Genomic DNA, 14,414 nt, shown 5'->3' with positions numbered 1-14,414 from the left:
AAAATGAACAAGAGTTCTGCAGAGTTGCACACACTGTCAAACTTCTGCGCCAACCGATAGCACTTCCGGCTCTTTGTGGAGAGAGAACTCTGCTGGTTGTCCTGGTAACAGATACCAGTGGGCAGATCTATTGTATTTGTTCAAACTAAACTACAGCACTTACTTTGATGTGTGAAATCTAATCCGTTCTTCTCTGCTCCTCCTCTCACAGTTCCACTCAGCCCTGTTGTTTTCCTGCAGTCCACCAGCAGCCCAGACAACCTCTTCATACCCAGCAGTAAGGAGCTACCGGGAGAGGCACAATACAGGAACTCAGGGAGGGAGGAAGGGCTAGCGTTGTCCTGGTAACCATAAAGAGGGGACACAAACACATACCATTATGGATGCTGATGTCACTGTTGACAAAGTGCTTTACAGAAACCCAGCCCAGACCCAGAGAGAGCAAGCTGTGTTCTAGACCAGACCAAGCTGTACCATCTGGTGTTCTGATCTGGAGAGACTCTTCTCTGCCTCGTCAGCATCAGGATGTTGTTCAGGCTCCCCAGAGGATCCACAATAGTCATGTCTCTCTCCTGTGTGAATGAGGACATCAAACAGATGGTAAACTTATGATCTACTATTACAATAACATAGAGTCTTACCAGAGGCATTAATATCTCTAAACAGGGCCTAAAATGCAAATGTTAAAGGGTTGTTCCATGAAATGGGTGCCTGTTGCGTCCCTTTGTTATTTTAAGTAGAAATGATGCACCAATATTGAATTTTAAAAGCCTGTTATATTAGATGAGGTGCACTTTAATATAGACCACATGGAGAATTAAATGTAGGCACCGTATATAGTGTATATAATAATGAAGTTACCGTATATAGTGTATATAATAATGTAGGCACCGTATATAGTGTATATAATAATGTAGGCACCGTATATAGTGTATATAATAATGTAGGCACCGTATATAGTGTATATAATAATGTAGGCACCGTATATAGTGTATATAATAATATAGGCACCGTATATAGTTTATATAATAATGTAGGTACAGTATATAGTGTATATAATAATTTAGGCACCGTATATAGTGTATATAATAATGTAGGCACCGTATATAGTGTATATAATAATATAGGCACCGTATATAGTGTATATAATAATGTAGGTACAGTATATAGTGTATATAATAATGTAGGCACCGTATATAGTGTATATAATAATATAGGCACCGTATATAGTGTATATAATAATGTAGGTACAGTATATAGTGTATATAATAATTTAGGCACCGTATATAGTGTATATAATAATGTAGGCACCGTATATAGTGTATATAATAATGTAGGCACCGTATATAGTGTATATAATAATGTAGGCACAGTATATAGTGTATATAATAATTTAGGCACCATATATAGTGTATATAATAATGTAGGCACAGTATATAGTGTATATAATAATGTAGGCACCGTGTATATAATAATGAAGGCACCGTATATAGTGCATTTAATAATGTAGGCACCATATATAGTGTATATAATAATGTAGGCACGGTATATAGTGTATATAATAATATAGGCACAGTATATAGTGTATATAATAATGTAGGCACAGTATATAGTGTATATAATAATGTAGGCACCGTATATAGTGTATATAATAATTTAGGCACTGTATATAGTGTATATTATAATGTAGGCAAGGTATATAGTGTATATAATAATGTAGGCACCGTATATAGCGTATATAATAATATAGGCACCGTATATAGCGTATATAATAATATAGGCACCGTATATAGTGTGGTGTGCTTTTTCCGTAAAGCTTTTTTGAAATCTGACACAGTGCTTGCATTAAGGAGAAGTATATATTTAATTCTATGCATAACACTTATATATTTTATCAAATTTTATGATGAGTATTTCTGTAAATTGATTTGGCTCTCTGCAAATTCGCCAGATGTTTTCGAGGCATAACATTACTAACCATAACTCTCCAATGTAAACTGAGATATTTGGATATAAATATGAACTTTATCGAACAAAACATACACAATACATGTAACATGAAGTCCTATGAGTGCCATCTGATGAAGATCATCAAAGGTTGGGGATTAATATTCTCTCTAATTCTGCCTTTTGTGACTCCTCTCTTTGACTGGAAAATGTTTATATGTTTTTTGTGACTAGGTGCTGACCTAACATAATCGTATGGTGAGCTTTCGCTGTATAGCATTTTTGAAATTGGACACGATGGCTAGATTAACAAGAGGTTAAGCTTTAATTTGGTGTATTGCACTTGTGAATGTATGAAAGTAAAATATTTCCCCAAAATATTTTTTCATTTCGCACTCTGCCATTTCAGCGGATGTTGTCGAGGGGTTCCGCTAGTCTTAAGAAGTTTTAAACACTTCACAACTAAGCACGCTGAAAACGAACAAGAGTTCTGCAGAGTTGCACACACTGTCAAACTTCTGCGCCAACCGATAGCACTTCCGGCTCTTTGTGGAGAGAGAACTCTGCTGGTTGTCCTGGTAACAGATACCAGTGGGCAGATCTATTGTATTTGTTCAAACTGAACTACAGCACTTACTTTGATGTGTGAAATCTAATCTGTTCTTCTCTGCTCCTCCTCTCACAGTTCCACTCAGCCCCGTTGTTTTCCTGCAGTCCACCAGCAGCACAGACAACCTCTTCCTACCCAGCAGTAAGGAGCTACCGGGAGAGGCACAATACAGGGACTCAGGGAGGGAGGAAGGGCTAGCGTTGTCCTGGTAACCATAAAGAGGGGACAAAGACACATATCATTATGGATGCTGATATCACTGTTGTCATAAAGTGCTTTACAGAAACCCAGCCCAGACCCCGATAGAGCAAGCTGTATGCTAGACCAGACCAAGCTGTACCATCTGGTGTTCTGATCTGGAGAGACTCTTCTCTGCCCCGTCAGCATCAGGATGTTGTTGAGGCTCCCCAGAGGATCCACAATAGTCATGTCTCTCTCCTGTGTGAACGAGAACATCAAACAGGTGGTAAACTTATGATCTACTATTACAATCACAGAGTCTTACCAGATGCATGAATATCTCTAAACGGGGCCTAAAATGCAAATGTAAAAGCATTTGTTCGACAAAATGGGTGCTTTTGGAGAATTCAATAAATCTAATTGAAAAGACCCCGAAATATATGAACCAATGGCAGATTGACCCTTTAACAATTCCTACAGTACTGAACAACATATTCAAGTGTAGAACATCAGTAGAATGCCCCTTTAAAACCACACATTAGTTCAACAACAGCATCGTCTGTGCCCCTGTTTTTAAGACAGTACTCACTGATGGTAATCGGATATTCTGACTCCTCCTCCTTTTTCACTCCTAAAACATCTTCCTCCTCCTCTTTTTTTGAGATAGCTCCCTCTTCCTCTTTTACTCCAAAAGGTTCTTCCTCTTCTTTCACTACATTCTCTTCTTTCAATGTTATGGCATCTTCCTCCTCTTTGATTCTGAAAGATTCTACCTCCTCTTCCACGCTGACAACCTCTTTCCCATCTTCCTCTTTCACTGTAATATCATCCTCTTCCTCCTTTATCATCCTGAAAGCTTCTTCTGTCTCCTCCTCTTTCACTCCCAAAATGTCTTCCTCCTTCACCTTTATTGAGACAGCATCCTCTTCCTCTCTAAAAGGTTCTTTCTCTCCTTTCACTGTATCCTCCTCTTCTTCTTCCATGTTCAGCGCAAGAGCTTCTTTCTCCAAACAGCAGACCTCATCTTCTTTAGCAAGGGAGGAGTAGTTTAGTGAGCTCATGGTCAGGGATGTTAGCTAGCTAGTTAGCATTAGCGACTAGCCTAGTGCTAGGCTCAGTATCAATCTTTAACACGTTTGCAAATTGAACATGCAAATTAGGTTCAAGTTAACCAGTTGATACGTCAACGTAACTGCGTTTACAACACTGAGATTAGCTAATGTACATTAACATGGTCTAAAGCGTCAATCCTTCAGTTTTATGTTGGCTAGCAAGCTATCGAGGTGGTTGAAAGAGTTGGCGCCTTGTTGTTCCTGAAGAAGCGTCCCGTCCAGTCTATTACACGTCACGAAAGAAGAGTCAACTGAAAGACGCTCATCGCCATCTGCTGACGAGTGAGTAACTTAGTTTGGAAACAATAGTTACTACACTTTTTGTATTGGAAAGAACGTCATAATTATTTAACAATAAGCTGATATATTTTCTATGACGTCTTACAACTACTACTTTCAGGTACACAGACGTAGAAGCTTAACACCTGCCCTCCAGGACACCTACACCACCCGATGTTACAGGAAGGCCATAAAGATCATCAAGGACAACAAACACCCGAGCCACTGCCTGTTCACCCCGCTATCATCCAGAAGGCGAGGTCAGTACAGGTGCATCAAAGCTGGGACCGAGAGACTGAAAAACAGCTTCTATCTCAAGGCCATCAGACTGTTAAACAGCCACCACTAACATTGAGTGGCTGCTGCCAACACACTGACTCAACTCCAGCCACTTTAATAATGGGAATTGATGTAAAATATATCACTAGCCACTTTAAACAATGCTACCTAATATAATGTTTACATACCCTACATTATTAATCTCATATGTATACGTATATACTGTACTCTATATAATCTACTGCATCTCTATGTAATACATGTATCACTAGCCACTAACTATGCCACTTTGTTTACATACTCATCTCATATGTATATACTGTACTCGATACCATCTACTGTATCTTGCCTCTGTACCATCACTCATTCATATATCTTTGTGTACATATTCTTTATCCCCTTACACTGTGTACAAGACAGTAGTTTTGGAATTGTTAGTTAGATTACTTGTTGGTTATTACTGCATTGTCGGAACTAGAAGCACAAGCATTTCGCTACACTCGCATTAACATCTGCTAACCATGTGTATGTGACAAATAACATTTGATTTGATTTGATTTGAATATAAATATGTAGATGATGAATAAATACTTCTATGAATAGGTAGCGTGTTAATACACATTTTCTCTGTTCATTTTTCACATTTGTTTTTGTCTAGATGTGACCATACTCTTCCCTTAAAGCCACGCTCTATAAGATACAAATCATCCTGTAAACAACAGAACAAATGCATCACATGCAAATAGCACTTGATTATCTGTAGTGCTTTACACTGGGTAGACAAAACATTAAGAACAGCTGCTCCTTCCATGACTTAGAAAGACCAGGTGAATCCAGGCTAAAGCTATGATCCCTTACTGATGTCACTAGTTAAATCCACTTCAATCCGTGTAGATGAAGGTGGGGGGAAACAGGTTAAATAAGGATCTTAAAACTTTGATACAATTAAGACATGGATTGTGTGTGTGTTCCATTCAGAGGGTGAATGAGGAAGACTAAATATTGAACATTAATTATTCATCCTGTTTTACGAGTCAGAACACTAAACACTAGACAGTTCTATGACAAGACACAGACGTCACTGGATTCCAATCAGCAGGTGGTTGTAAATATATAACTTTCATAGCTGTATGATACAGAATGTGACCTACACACTTCCTTAAACATTAAATAAGTAAAGAAGTAATTCTGTGTGGAAGTCCAAAACTTGGAGACAGACACAAAGCTCATTAGTAACATCTCCCCGTTGTCTCAAGGGTTCGACACAATGTTGACTTAGATGTTCACATTTTTTACATTTTGGCCAATCACTAATGTCATGATATTTTGGGTAAAATAAAAAAAAAGCGAAATATTTGGGGCAGACATTTTTTAAATGATTATTATTATATTTATATTTTTCACCCCCTTTTTCTCCCCAATTTTTTGTCAATTGGAAGTTAGTCTTATCTCATCTCACTGCTGCAACTCCCGACGGACTCGGGAGAGGCGAACGTCAACAGCCATGCGTCCTCTCTCTCTCTCTCCCTTCTCCTAATTTGTTCAAAACTGTTCAACTATTGTATTTCTCTCTCTTTGAGCCAACTACTCACCACATGTTATGCACTGCAGTGCTAGCTAGCTGTAGCTTATGCGTCCCCCGAAACACAACCGCAATACTTCTTGACACAATTCTCACGCATGCGCCCGGCCCGCCACAGGAGTTGCTAGAGGACATCCTGACCGGCCAAACCCTCCCCCCCCAACCCGGACGACGCTGGGCCAATTGGCTCTCCCGGTTGTGGCCGGCTGCGACAGAGCTGGGTATCAAACCAGAATCTGTGTTAATGCAGCGAGCACAATGCAGTGCCTTAGACGCTGCGCCACTCAGAAGGCTGCATTGATATTTCTGTTCAGTATATCTTTATATTTCAGTTCAGTATATATATCTTTTATATTTGAGATTCTTCAAAGTAGCCACCATTTGCCTTGACAGCTTTGCACACTCTTGGCATTCTGTGAACTAGCTTCAACTGAAATGCTTTTTTCAACAGTCTTGAAGAAGTTCCAACATATGCTGAACACTTATTGGTTGCTTTCCCTTCACTCTGTGTTTTGGCTCATTGTCCTGTGGAAAAACAAATGAAACAAATGATGGTCCCACTAAGCGCAAACCAGATGGGATAGAGTATCGCTGCAGAATGCTATGGTTGTCAACCTGGTTAAGTGTGCCTTGAATTCTAAATAAATCACTGACAACGTCACCAGCAAAGCACCCGCATACCATCGCACCTCCTCCTCCATGCTTCACGGTGGGAATTAGACATGCAAAGGTCATCCGTTCACCTACTCACAAAGACAGCGTTTGGAACCAAAAATCGCAAAATTGGATTCATCAGACCAAAGGAAAGATTTCCACTGGTCTAATGTCCATTGTTCGTGTTTCTTGGCCCAAGCAAGTCTCTTCTTCTTATTGATGTCCTTTAGTAGTGGTTTCTTTGCAGCAATTCAACCATGAAGGACTGATAAACGCAGTCTCTGAACAGATGATCTTGAGATGTGTCTGTTACTTGAACTCTGTGAAGCATTTATTTGGGCAGTTAACTCTAATTAACTCTAATGAACTTATCCTCTGCAGCAGAGGTAACTCTGGGTCTTCCTTTCCTGTGGAGGTCCTCATGAGAGCCAGTTTCATCATAGCGCTCGATGGTTTTTCGACTGCACTTGAAGAAACTTTCAAAATTCCGGAAATTTTCCGGATTGACTGACCTTCGTGTCTTAAAGTAACGATGGACAATTGTTACTCTTTACTTATATAAGCTGTTCTTGCCATAATATGGACTTGGTCTTTTACCCAATAGGGCTATCTTCTGTATATCCCCCCCCCCACCTTGTCACAACACAGCTGATTGTCTCAAACGCATTAAGTAGGAAAGAAATTCCAGAAATTAACTTTAAGAAGGCACATCTGTTAATTGAAATGCATTCCAGGTGACAACCTCATGAAGCTGGTTGAGAGAATGCCATGAGTGTGCAAAGCTGTCATCAGTGCAAAGGGTGGCTACTTTGAAGAATCTAAAATATTTTGATTGAAACTTTTTTGGTTACTACATGATTCCATATGTGTTATTTCAGAGGTCAGTTCAACATCTAGTTTCTATTTACATTTATTTTAAGAGTCATCAACTAAAGTGAATTCAACATGAAATCAACACAACATGTCAACTGTCATTGGATTTAGGTTGCAAGTTGGGTGGAGTCCAAGTCAAACCAAGTCTCTTTATTTCTGAGCTCAGAGAGAATAACAGAGTTACACAGCGCAGTGTAGACAGTCTGAATTCCTGAAGCATTGGGTGATGAGCACATATCTTTATAGTTTCCTGTTCCTGGGAGGGACTTTATTCATACAAGGATGCAGGTGCAGCTGGTTTGCAACACAGAATGATCCTCCCAAGAACAGGAGATTATAATAGGACAGTTTCACAAGGTAGTCACATAATCAGTTATGTGGACACACATACAATTAACATTTTCTATTAGTCTGAATATTTTCATTTCATTAAATCATCAGTGGACCAACAATGCAAATGTCAACAATGGAACAAATGCATCACATCCAAATATCACTTGATTAGCTGTAGTGCTGGAGGAATGACACACCCAGATAAACACACAAAGAGTTTAAAAAAGGACCATTTAAACACATGGAATCTGATCTACTCTGTATTCAAACTGACACACTCCATATTCAATTCATGTTTTCTAATAAAAACAAACAAATATATGTTTGAGTATACCCTGTACCATTTAATTTCATATGGTAAAGACAGGTAAACACATTCTCAGACAACAATATAAGACAATGGACAATGTGATGTGAAAAATGAGTTCACACACTAGGATAAGTAAGTATTCTCTCCTGTGTGGATTCTCACATGACTTTTAAGTGTCTGTGATGAGTAATATGTCTTCCCACAGTCTGAACATTTGTAAGGCTTCTCCCCTGTGTGCAGTCTCCTGTGTTCCTTCAGGCTTCCTAAATGGGTAAAACACTTTGAACACTGGGAGCAGTGGTAAGGCTTCTCCCCTGTGTGTATTCGCTCATGTACTCTCAGGCTTTCTAAAAGGCTAAAACTCTTTCCACACTGGCCACAACATGGCTTCTCCCCTGTGTGTATTCTCTCATGAATTTTCAGGCTTCCTGACTGGCTAAAACTATTTCCACACTGGGCGCAATGGTATGGTGTCTCCCCTGTGTGTATTCGCTCATGAGCTTTGAGGGTGTCTAACCGCTTAAAACTCTTTCCACACTGGGAGCACGGGTGTGGCTTCGCTCCTGTGTGTATCCTCTCATGTCTTTTCATGCTAACTAAATGGTTAAAACTCTTCCCACAATGTGAGCAGTAGTAAAGCTTCTCCCTTGTGTGCAGTCTCATGTGTTCCTTCAGGCTTCCTGACTGGCTGAAACTCTTTCCACACTGGGCGCAAAGGTATGACTTCTCCCCTGTATGTATTCGCTCATGAACTTTCAGGCTTCCTGACTGGCTAAAACTATTTCCACACTGGGTACAATGGTATGGCTTCTCCCCTGTGTGTATTTGCTCATGGGTTTTGAGAGTGTCTAACCGCTTAAAATTCTTTCCACACTGGGAGCAATGGAAAGGCCTCTCCCGTGTGTGTGTTCGCTCATGAGCTTTCAGATTTCCTAAGTGGCTAAAACTCCTTCCACACTGGGTGCAATTTTGTGGCTTCGGTTCTGTGTGTCCCCTTTCATGTCTTTTCAGGCTTCCTAACTTGGTAAAACTCTTTCCAATCTGGGAGCAGAGGTGTCGTCTTGCTGGTTTGGACGTCTCTGGTTCCTCCAAGTTTGGTTTTCCTCCTGCCAAAGACAGTGTTTATTTAAAGAGAGAACAGAATGAAATCTCCCCATGATAAAAGTGCTTGCTATGAGGTTTAATTCCTGGTAATTACTGATATGTTTACATTACTTATCTTTATTTCTGTTTTACAAGTCAGAATACAAACAACTAGACAGTTCTATGACACCCAAGACACAGACGACACAGATGTTGTTCCTATCATGCAGGTGGTTGTAAATATATAACCTTCATAGGTGTATGATACAGAATGTGACCTAAACACTTCTTTAAACATTAAATAACTAAAGAAGTGTGGAAGTCCAAAACTTGGAGACAGACACAAAGCACATTAGTAACATCTCCCTTGACAGTTGTGGCATATCAAGAAGCTAAATAAACAGCATGATCCTTACACAGGTGCCCCCTCAATATTACATTCAGACTGTAATGTAAAAAAACACGGAAAAAGTCAAGGGTTCTGTATACTTTCCGAAGGCACCGTATATAGTGTATGTAATAATGTAGGCACCATGTATATAATAATGTAGGCACCGTATATATTGTATGTAATAATGTAGGCACCGTATATAGTGTATGTAATAATGTAGGCACCATGTATATAATAATGTAGGCACCATGTATATAATAATGTAGGCACCGTATATAGTGTATGTAATAATGTAGGCACCATGTATATAATAATGTAGGCACCGTATATATTGTATGTAATAATGTAGTTACCGTATATAGTGTATGTAATAATGTAGGCACCATGTATATAATAATGTAGGCACCATGTATATAATAATGTAGGCACCGTATATAGTGTATGTAATAATGTAGGCACCATGTATATAATAATGTAGGCACCATGTATATAATAATGTAGGCACCGTATATAGTGTATGTAATAATGTAGGCACCGTATATAGTGTATGTAATAATGTAGGCACCGTATCTAAAGACAAAGGAATTGTCCGGTTGAAACATTATTGAAGATTTATGATAAAAACATCCTAAAGATTGATTCTATACATAGTTTGACATGTTTCTACGAACTGTAATAGAACTTCTTTGACTTTTCGTCTGGACTTTCGTCTGGACTTGCCTGCGCCTTGTGAATTTCGATTGGTGAACTAAAACCGTTAACAAAAAGGAGGTATTTGGACATAAAGATTAACTTTATCGAACAAAACAAACATTTATTGTGGAACTGGGATTCCTGGGAGTGCATTCTGATGAAGATCATCAAAGGTAAGTTAATATTTATAACGCTATTTCTGACTCCACAACATGGCGGGTATCTGTATGGCTTGTTTTTGTGGCTTCGCGCTGTCCTCAGATTATTGCATGGTGTGCTTTTTCCGTAAAGCTTTTTTGAAATCTGACACAGTGCTTGCATTAAGGAGAAGTATATCTTTAATTCTATGCATAACACTTGTATCTTTTATCAAAGTTTCTGATGAGTATTTCTGTAAATTAATGTGACTGCAAATTCCGCTGGATGTTTTTGAGGCACAACATTACTGAACATAACTCTCCAATGTAAACTGAGATATTTGGATATAAATATGAACTTTATCGAACAAAACATACATGTATTGTGTAACATGAAGTCCTATGAGTGACATCTGATGAAGATCATCAAAGGTTAATTATTAATTTTATCTCTATTTCTGCTTTTTGTGACTCCTCTCTTTGACTGGAAAATGGCCCTATGTTTTTTTGTGACTAGGTGCTGACCTAACTTCATCGTATGGTGAGCTTTCTCTGTATAGCATTTTTGAAATTGGACACAATGGCTAGCTTAACAAGAGGTTAAGCTTTAATTTGGTGTATTGCACTTGTGAATGTATGAAAGTAAAATATTTCCCAAAAATATTTTTTCATTTCGCACTCTGCCATTTCAGCGGATGTTGTCGAGGGGTTCCGCTAGTCTTAAGAAGTTTTAAACACTTCACAACTAAGCTGCAAATGAACAAGAGTTCTGCAGAGTTGCACACACTGTCAAACTTCTGCGCCAACCGATAGCACTTCCGGCTCTCTGTGGAGAGAGAACTCTACTGGTTGTCCTGGTAAGAGATACCAGTGGGCAGATCTATTTAATTTGTTCAAACTAAACTACAGCACTTACTTTGATGTGTCAAATCTGATCCTTTCTTCTCTGCTCCTCCTCTCACAGTTCCACTCAGCCCTGTTGTTTTCCTGCAGTCCACCAGCAGCACAGACAACCTCTTCATTCCCAGCAGTAAGGTGCTACCGGGAGAGGCACGACACGGGGACTCCGGAAGGGAGGAAGGGCTAGCGTTGTCCTAGTAACCGTAAAGAGGGGACACAGACACATATCATTATGGATGCTGATGTCACTGTTGTCATGAAGTGCTTTACAGAAACCCAGCCCAGACCCCAATAGAGCAAGCTGTATGCTAGACCAGACCAAGCTGTATGCTAGACCAGACCAAGCTGTATGCTAGACCAGACCAAGCTGTATGCTAGACCAGACCAAGCTGTATGCTAGACCAGACCAAGCTGTACCATCAGGTGTTCTGATCTGGAGAGGCTCTTCTCTGCCTCGTCAGCATCAGGATGTTGAGGCTCCCCAGAGGATCCACCATAGTCATGTCTCTCTCCTGTGTGAATGAGGACATCAAACAGGTGGTAAACGTATGATCTACTATTGCAATCACAAAGGGTCTTACAAGAGGCATTGATATCTCTAAACAGGGCCTAAAATGCAAATGTTAAAGGGTTGTTCCACGAAATGGGTGCCTGTTGCATCCCTTTGATATTTAAGTAGACATCATGCACCAATATTGAATTTTAAAAGTCTGTTATATTAGATGAGGTGCACTTTAATATAGACCACATTAAATAAATCTAATTTAAAAGACCCCGAAATATATGTAGCAATGGCAGATCGAACCTTTAACAATTTATACAGTACTGAACAACATATTCAAGTGTAGAACTTCAGTAGAATGCCCCTTAAAACCCCACATTAGTTCAATATCTGCATAATTTGTGTCCCTGTTGAAGACAGTACTCACTGGTGTTAATCTGATCTTCTGTCTCCTCCTCTTTCACTCCCAAAACTTCTTCCTCCTTCACCTTTATTGAGACAGCATCCTCTTCCTCTATAAAAGGTTCTTTATCTTCTTTCACTGTAACAGCCTCCTCTTCCTCCTTTTTCATTCTGAAAGGTTCTTCCTCTCCTTTCACAGTAATATCCTCCTCTTCTTCTTCTTCTTTCACGACAATGTTCAGCGCCAGAGCTTCTTTCTCCATAGAGCAGACCTCCTCTTCTTTAACAGGGGAGTAGTAGTTTAGTGAGCTCATGGTCAGGGATGTTAGCTAGCTAGCTAGCTAGCATTAGCGACTAGCCTAGTGCTAGGCTCAGTATCAATCTTTAACAAGTTTGCAAATTGAACATGCAAATTAGGTTAAAGTTAACCAGTTAATACGTCAACTGAACTGCGTTTACAACACTGAGATTACATAATGTACATTAACATGGTCTAAAGCGACAATCTTCCAGTTTTATGTTGGCTAGCAAGCTACCGAGGTGGTTGAAAGAGTAGCCGTGTTGTTGTTCCTGAAGAAGCGTCCCGTCCAGTCCATTATACGTCACGCAAGAAGCAGCACCTGAAAGACGCTCATCGCCATTTGCTGGCTGGAGTGGGTAACGCAGTTTGGAAACAATAGTCACTACACGTTTTGTGTTGGAAAGAACGTCATAATAATTTAACAATAAGCTGATATATTTTCTCTTACGTCTTACAAATAATACGTTCCTGTTCACAGACGTAGAAGCGTAATATGAATATGTAGACAATGAATAAATGCTTCTGTGCCGCCATCCTGTCAGAAGGTAACAGACTGTTTTATTACCGTGGTAACGATGGATTTTCATTGTGTTCCATGGTGTTTATCGCCCCTAGTGGAGCTTTCTGGTACTTAGAAAGACTGTACGGAAACAGTAAGTAGAGAATTCATTATGCTATTGTACAGAGGTGGTTGCACATTATTAGAGTAATTAAAGGAGTTAGCCAATTACCATATGAGTAACAATTAGCTATATGGTTTGGCATCATGCCAGATACATGGTACATTGGCACGTGCTTTGTATTTATGCAACTTCAACTTGAAATGTATAATGTACAGCTACAGTATGTCGATGTGAATTGAATACTAAAGTATATTCTTTTCTGTATTTTTCAGTTTCACAACCTAAAACTTTTCAAAATATTCATTCAAGAAAAGTGACGCCTTGGAAGTTTTATTGAAGACTTAGTTGTTAGCTATCTATCTGTCTAGTTTTGCATGGGAACGCACTTCAAGGGCAGAATAACTTAGATGGATAAGTAGCGTGTTAATACACATTTTCTCTGCTCATTTTTCACATTAGTTTTAATCTAGATGTGACGGTACTATTTCCTTAAAGCCACGCTCTATAAAATATGAATAAACCTGTAAACAGAGCAAATGCATCACATGCAAATAGCCCTTGATTATCAGAGGGGTCATATAGAACTACCCAGACATTCCAAATATCACTTGATTATCAGAAGGGTGTATTATGATGTCAGATAGAACTACTCAGACATTCCAAATATCACTTGATTATCAGAAGGGTGTATTATGATGTCAGATAGAACTGCTGAACACAATAGAGCAAATGCATCACATGCAAATAGCACTTGATTATCTGTAGTGCCATACACTGAGTCTACAAAATTAAAATTAAGAACACCTGCTCCTTCCATGACTTAGACTGACGAGGTGAATCCAGGTGAAAGCTATGATCCCTTACTGATGTCACTAGTTAAATCCACTTAATTCCGTGTAGATGAAGGGAAGAGACAGGTTAAATAATGATTTTTAAGCCTTGAGACAATTGAGGCATAGATTGTGTGTGTGTGCCATTCAGAGGGTGAATTGGGAAGACAAAATATTGAAGTGTCTTTGAACGGGGTATGGTATTAGGTGCCAGGTGCACCGGTTTGCGTCAAGAACTGCAACGCTACAGTTTCCCATGTGTACCAAGACTGGTCCACCACCCAACAGTAGCAGTCATTGCGGTTTAAGATGAGGGAGGATGATTCTTTTAGCATAGCATCATTCTGTTTGAGTAGGCTAAACTTGCTAGCTGCATTTGCTAGTAAGTGAAAT

The 14,414-nt window shown here is 39.4% G+C and overlaps 1 protein-coding gene across 1 annotated transcript; it reads right to left on the bottom strand.

Moving 5' to 3' along the window:
* Positions 1-8,275: 8,275 nt before the first annotated feature.
* LOC139396199 (zinc finger protein 135-like) lies at positions 8,276-12,437 on the bottom strand. The gene is made up of 3 exons (XM_071143329.1): positions 12,293-12,437; positions 8,573-9,265; positions 8,276-8,491 (listed from the first exon to the last, which is right to left on the bottom strand). The coding sequence occupies exons 1-3, from the start codon at positions 12,435-12,437 to the stop codon at positions 8,283-8,285; spliced, it is 1,047 nt and encodes a 348-aa protein (XP_070999430.1). The 3' UTR covers positions 8,276-8,282.
* Positions 12,438-14,414: the final 1,977 nt, after the last annotated feature.

This window comes from Oncorhynchus clarkii, unplaced genomic scaffold (assembly GCF_045791955.1).
Source record: "Oncorhynchus clarkii lewisi isolate Uvic-CL-2024 unplaced genomic scaffold, UVic_Ocla_1.0 unplaced_contig_6247_pilon_pilon, whole genome shotgun sequence".
NCBI classification, from domain to species: Eukaryota; Metazoa; Chordata; class Actinopteri; order Salmoniformes; family Salmonidae; genus Oncorhynchus; species Oncorhynchus clarkii.
Note: the sequence above shows the minus strand (reverse complement) of the source record. Positions and strands in the feature narration are given on the sequence as shown.

Excerpts from the sequence above, each read along its gene's own strand:
- LOC139396199 (XM_071143329.1), bottom strand. The coding sequence starts at position 12,437 with ATGAAAAAGGAGGAAGAGGAGGCTGTTACAGTGAAAGAAGATAAAGAA. Across the intron at positions 9,266-12,292 it reads AGAAGATCAGATTAACACCA|GAGGAAAACCAAACTTGGAG; the intron begins GTGAGTACTGTC and ends TGTCTTTGGCAG. Across the intron at positions 8,492-8,572 it reads GTCAGGAAGCCTGAAAATTC|ATGAGCGAATACACACAGGG; the intron begins ATGAGAGAATAC and ends GCCTGAGAGTAC.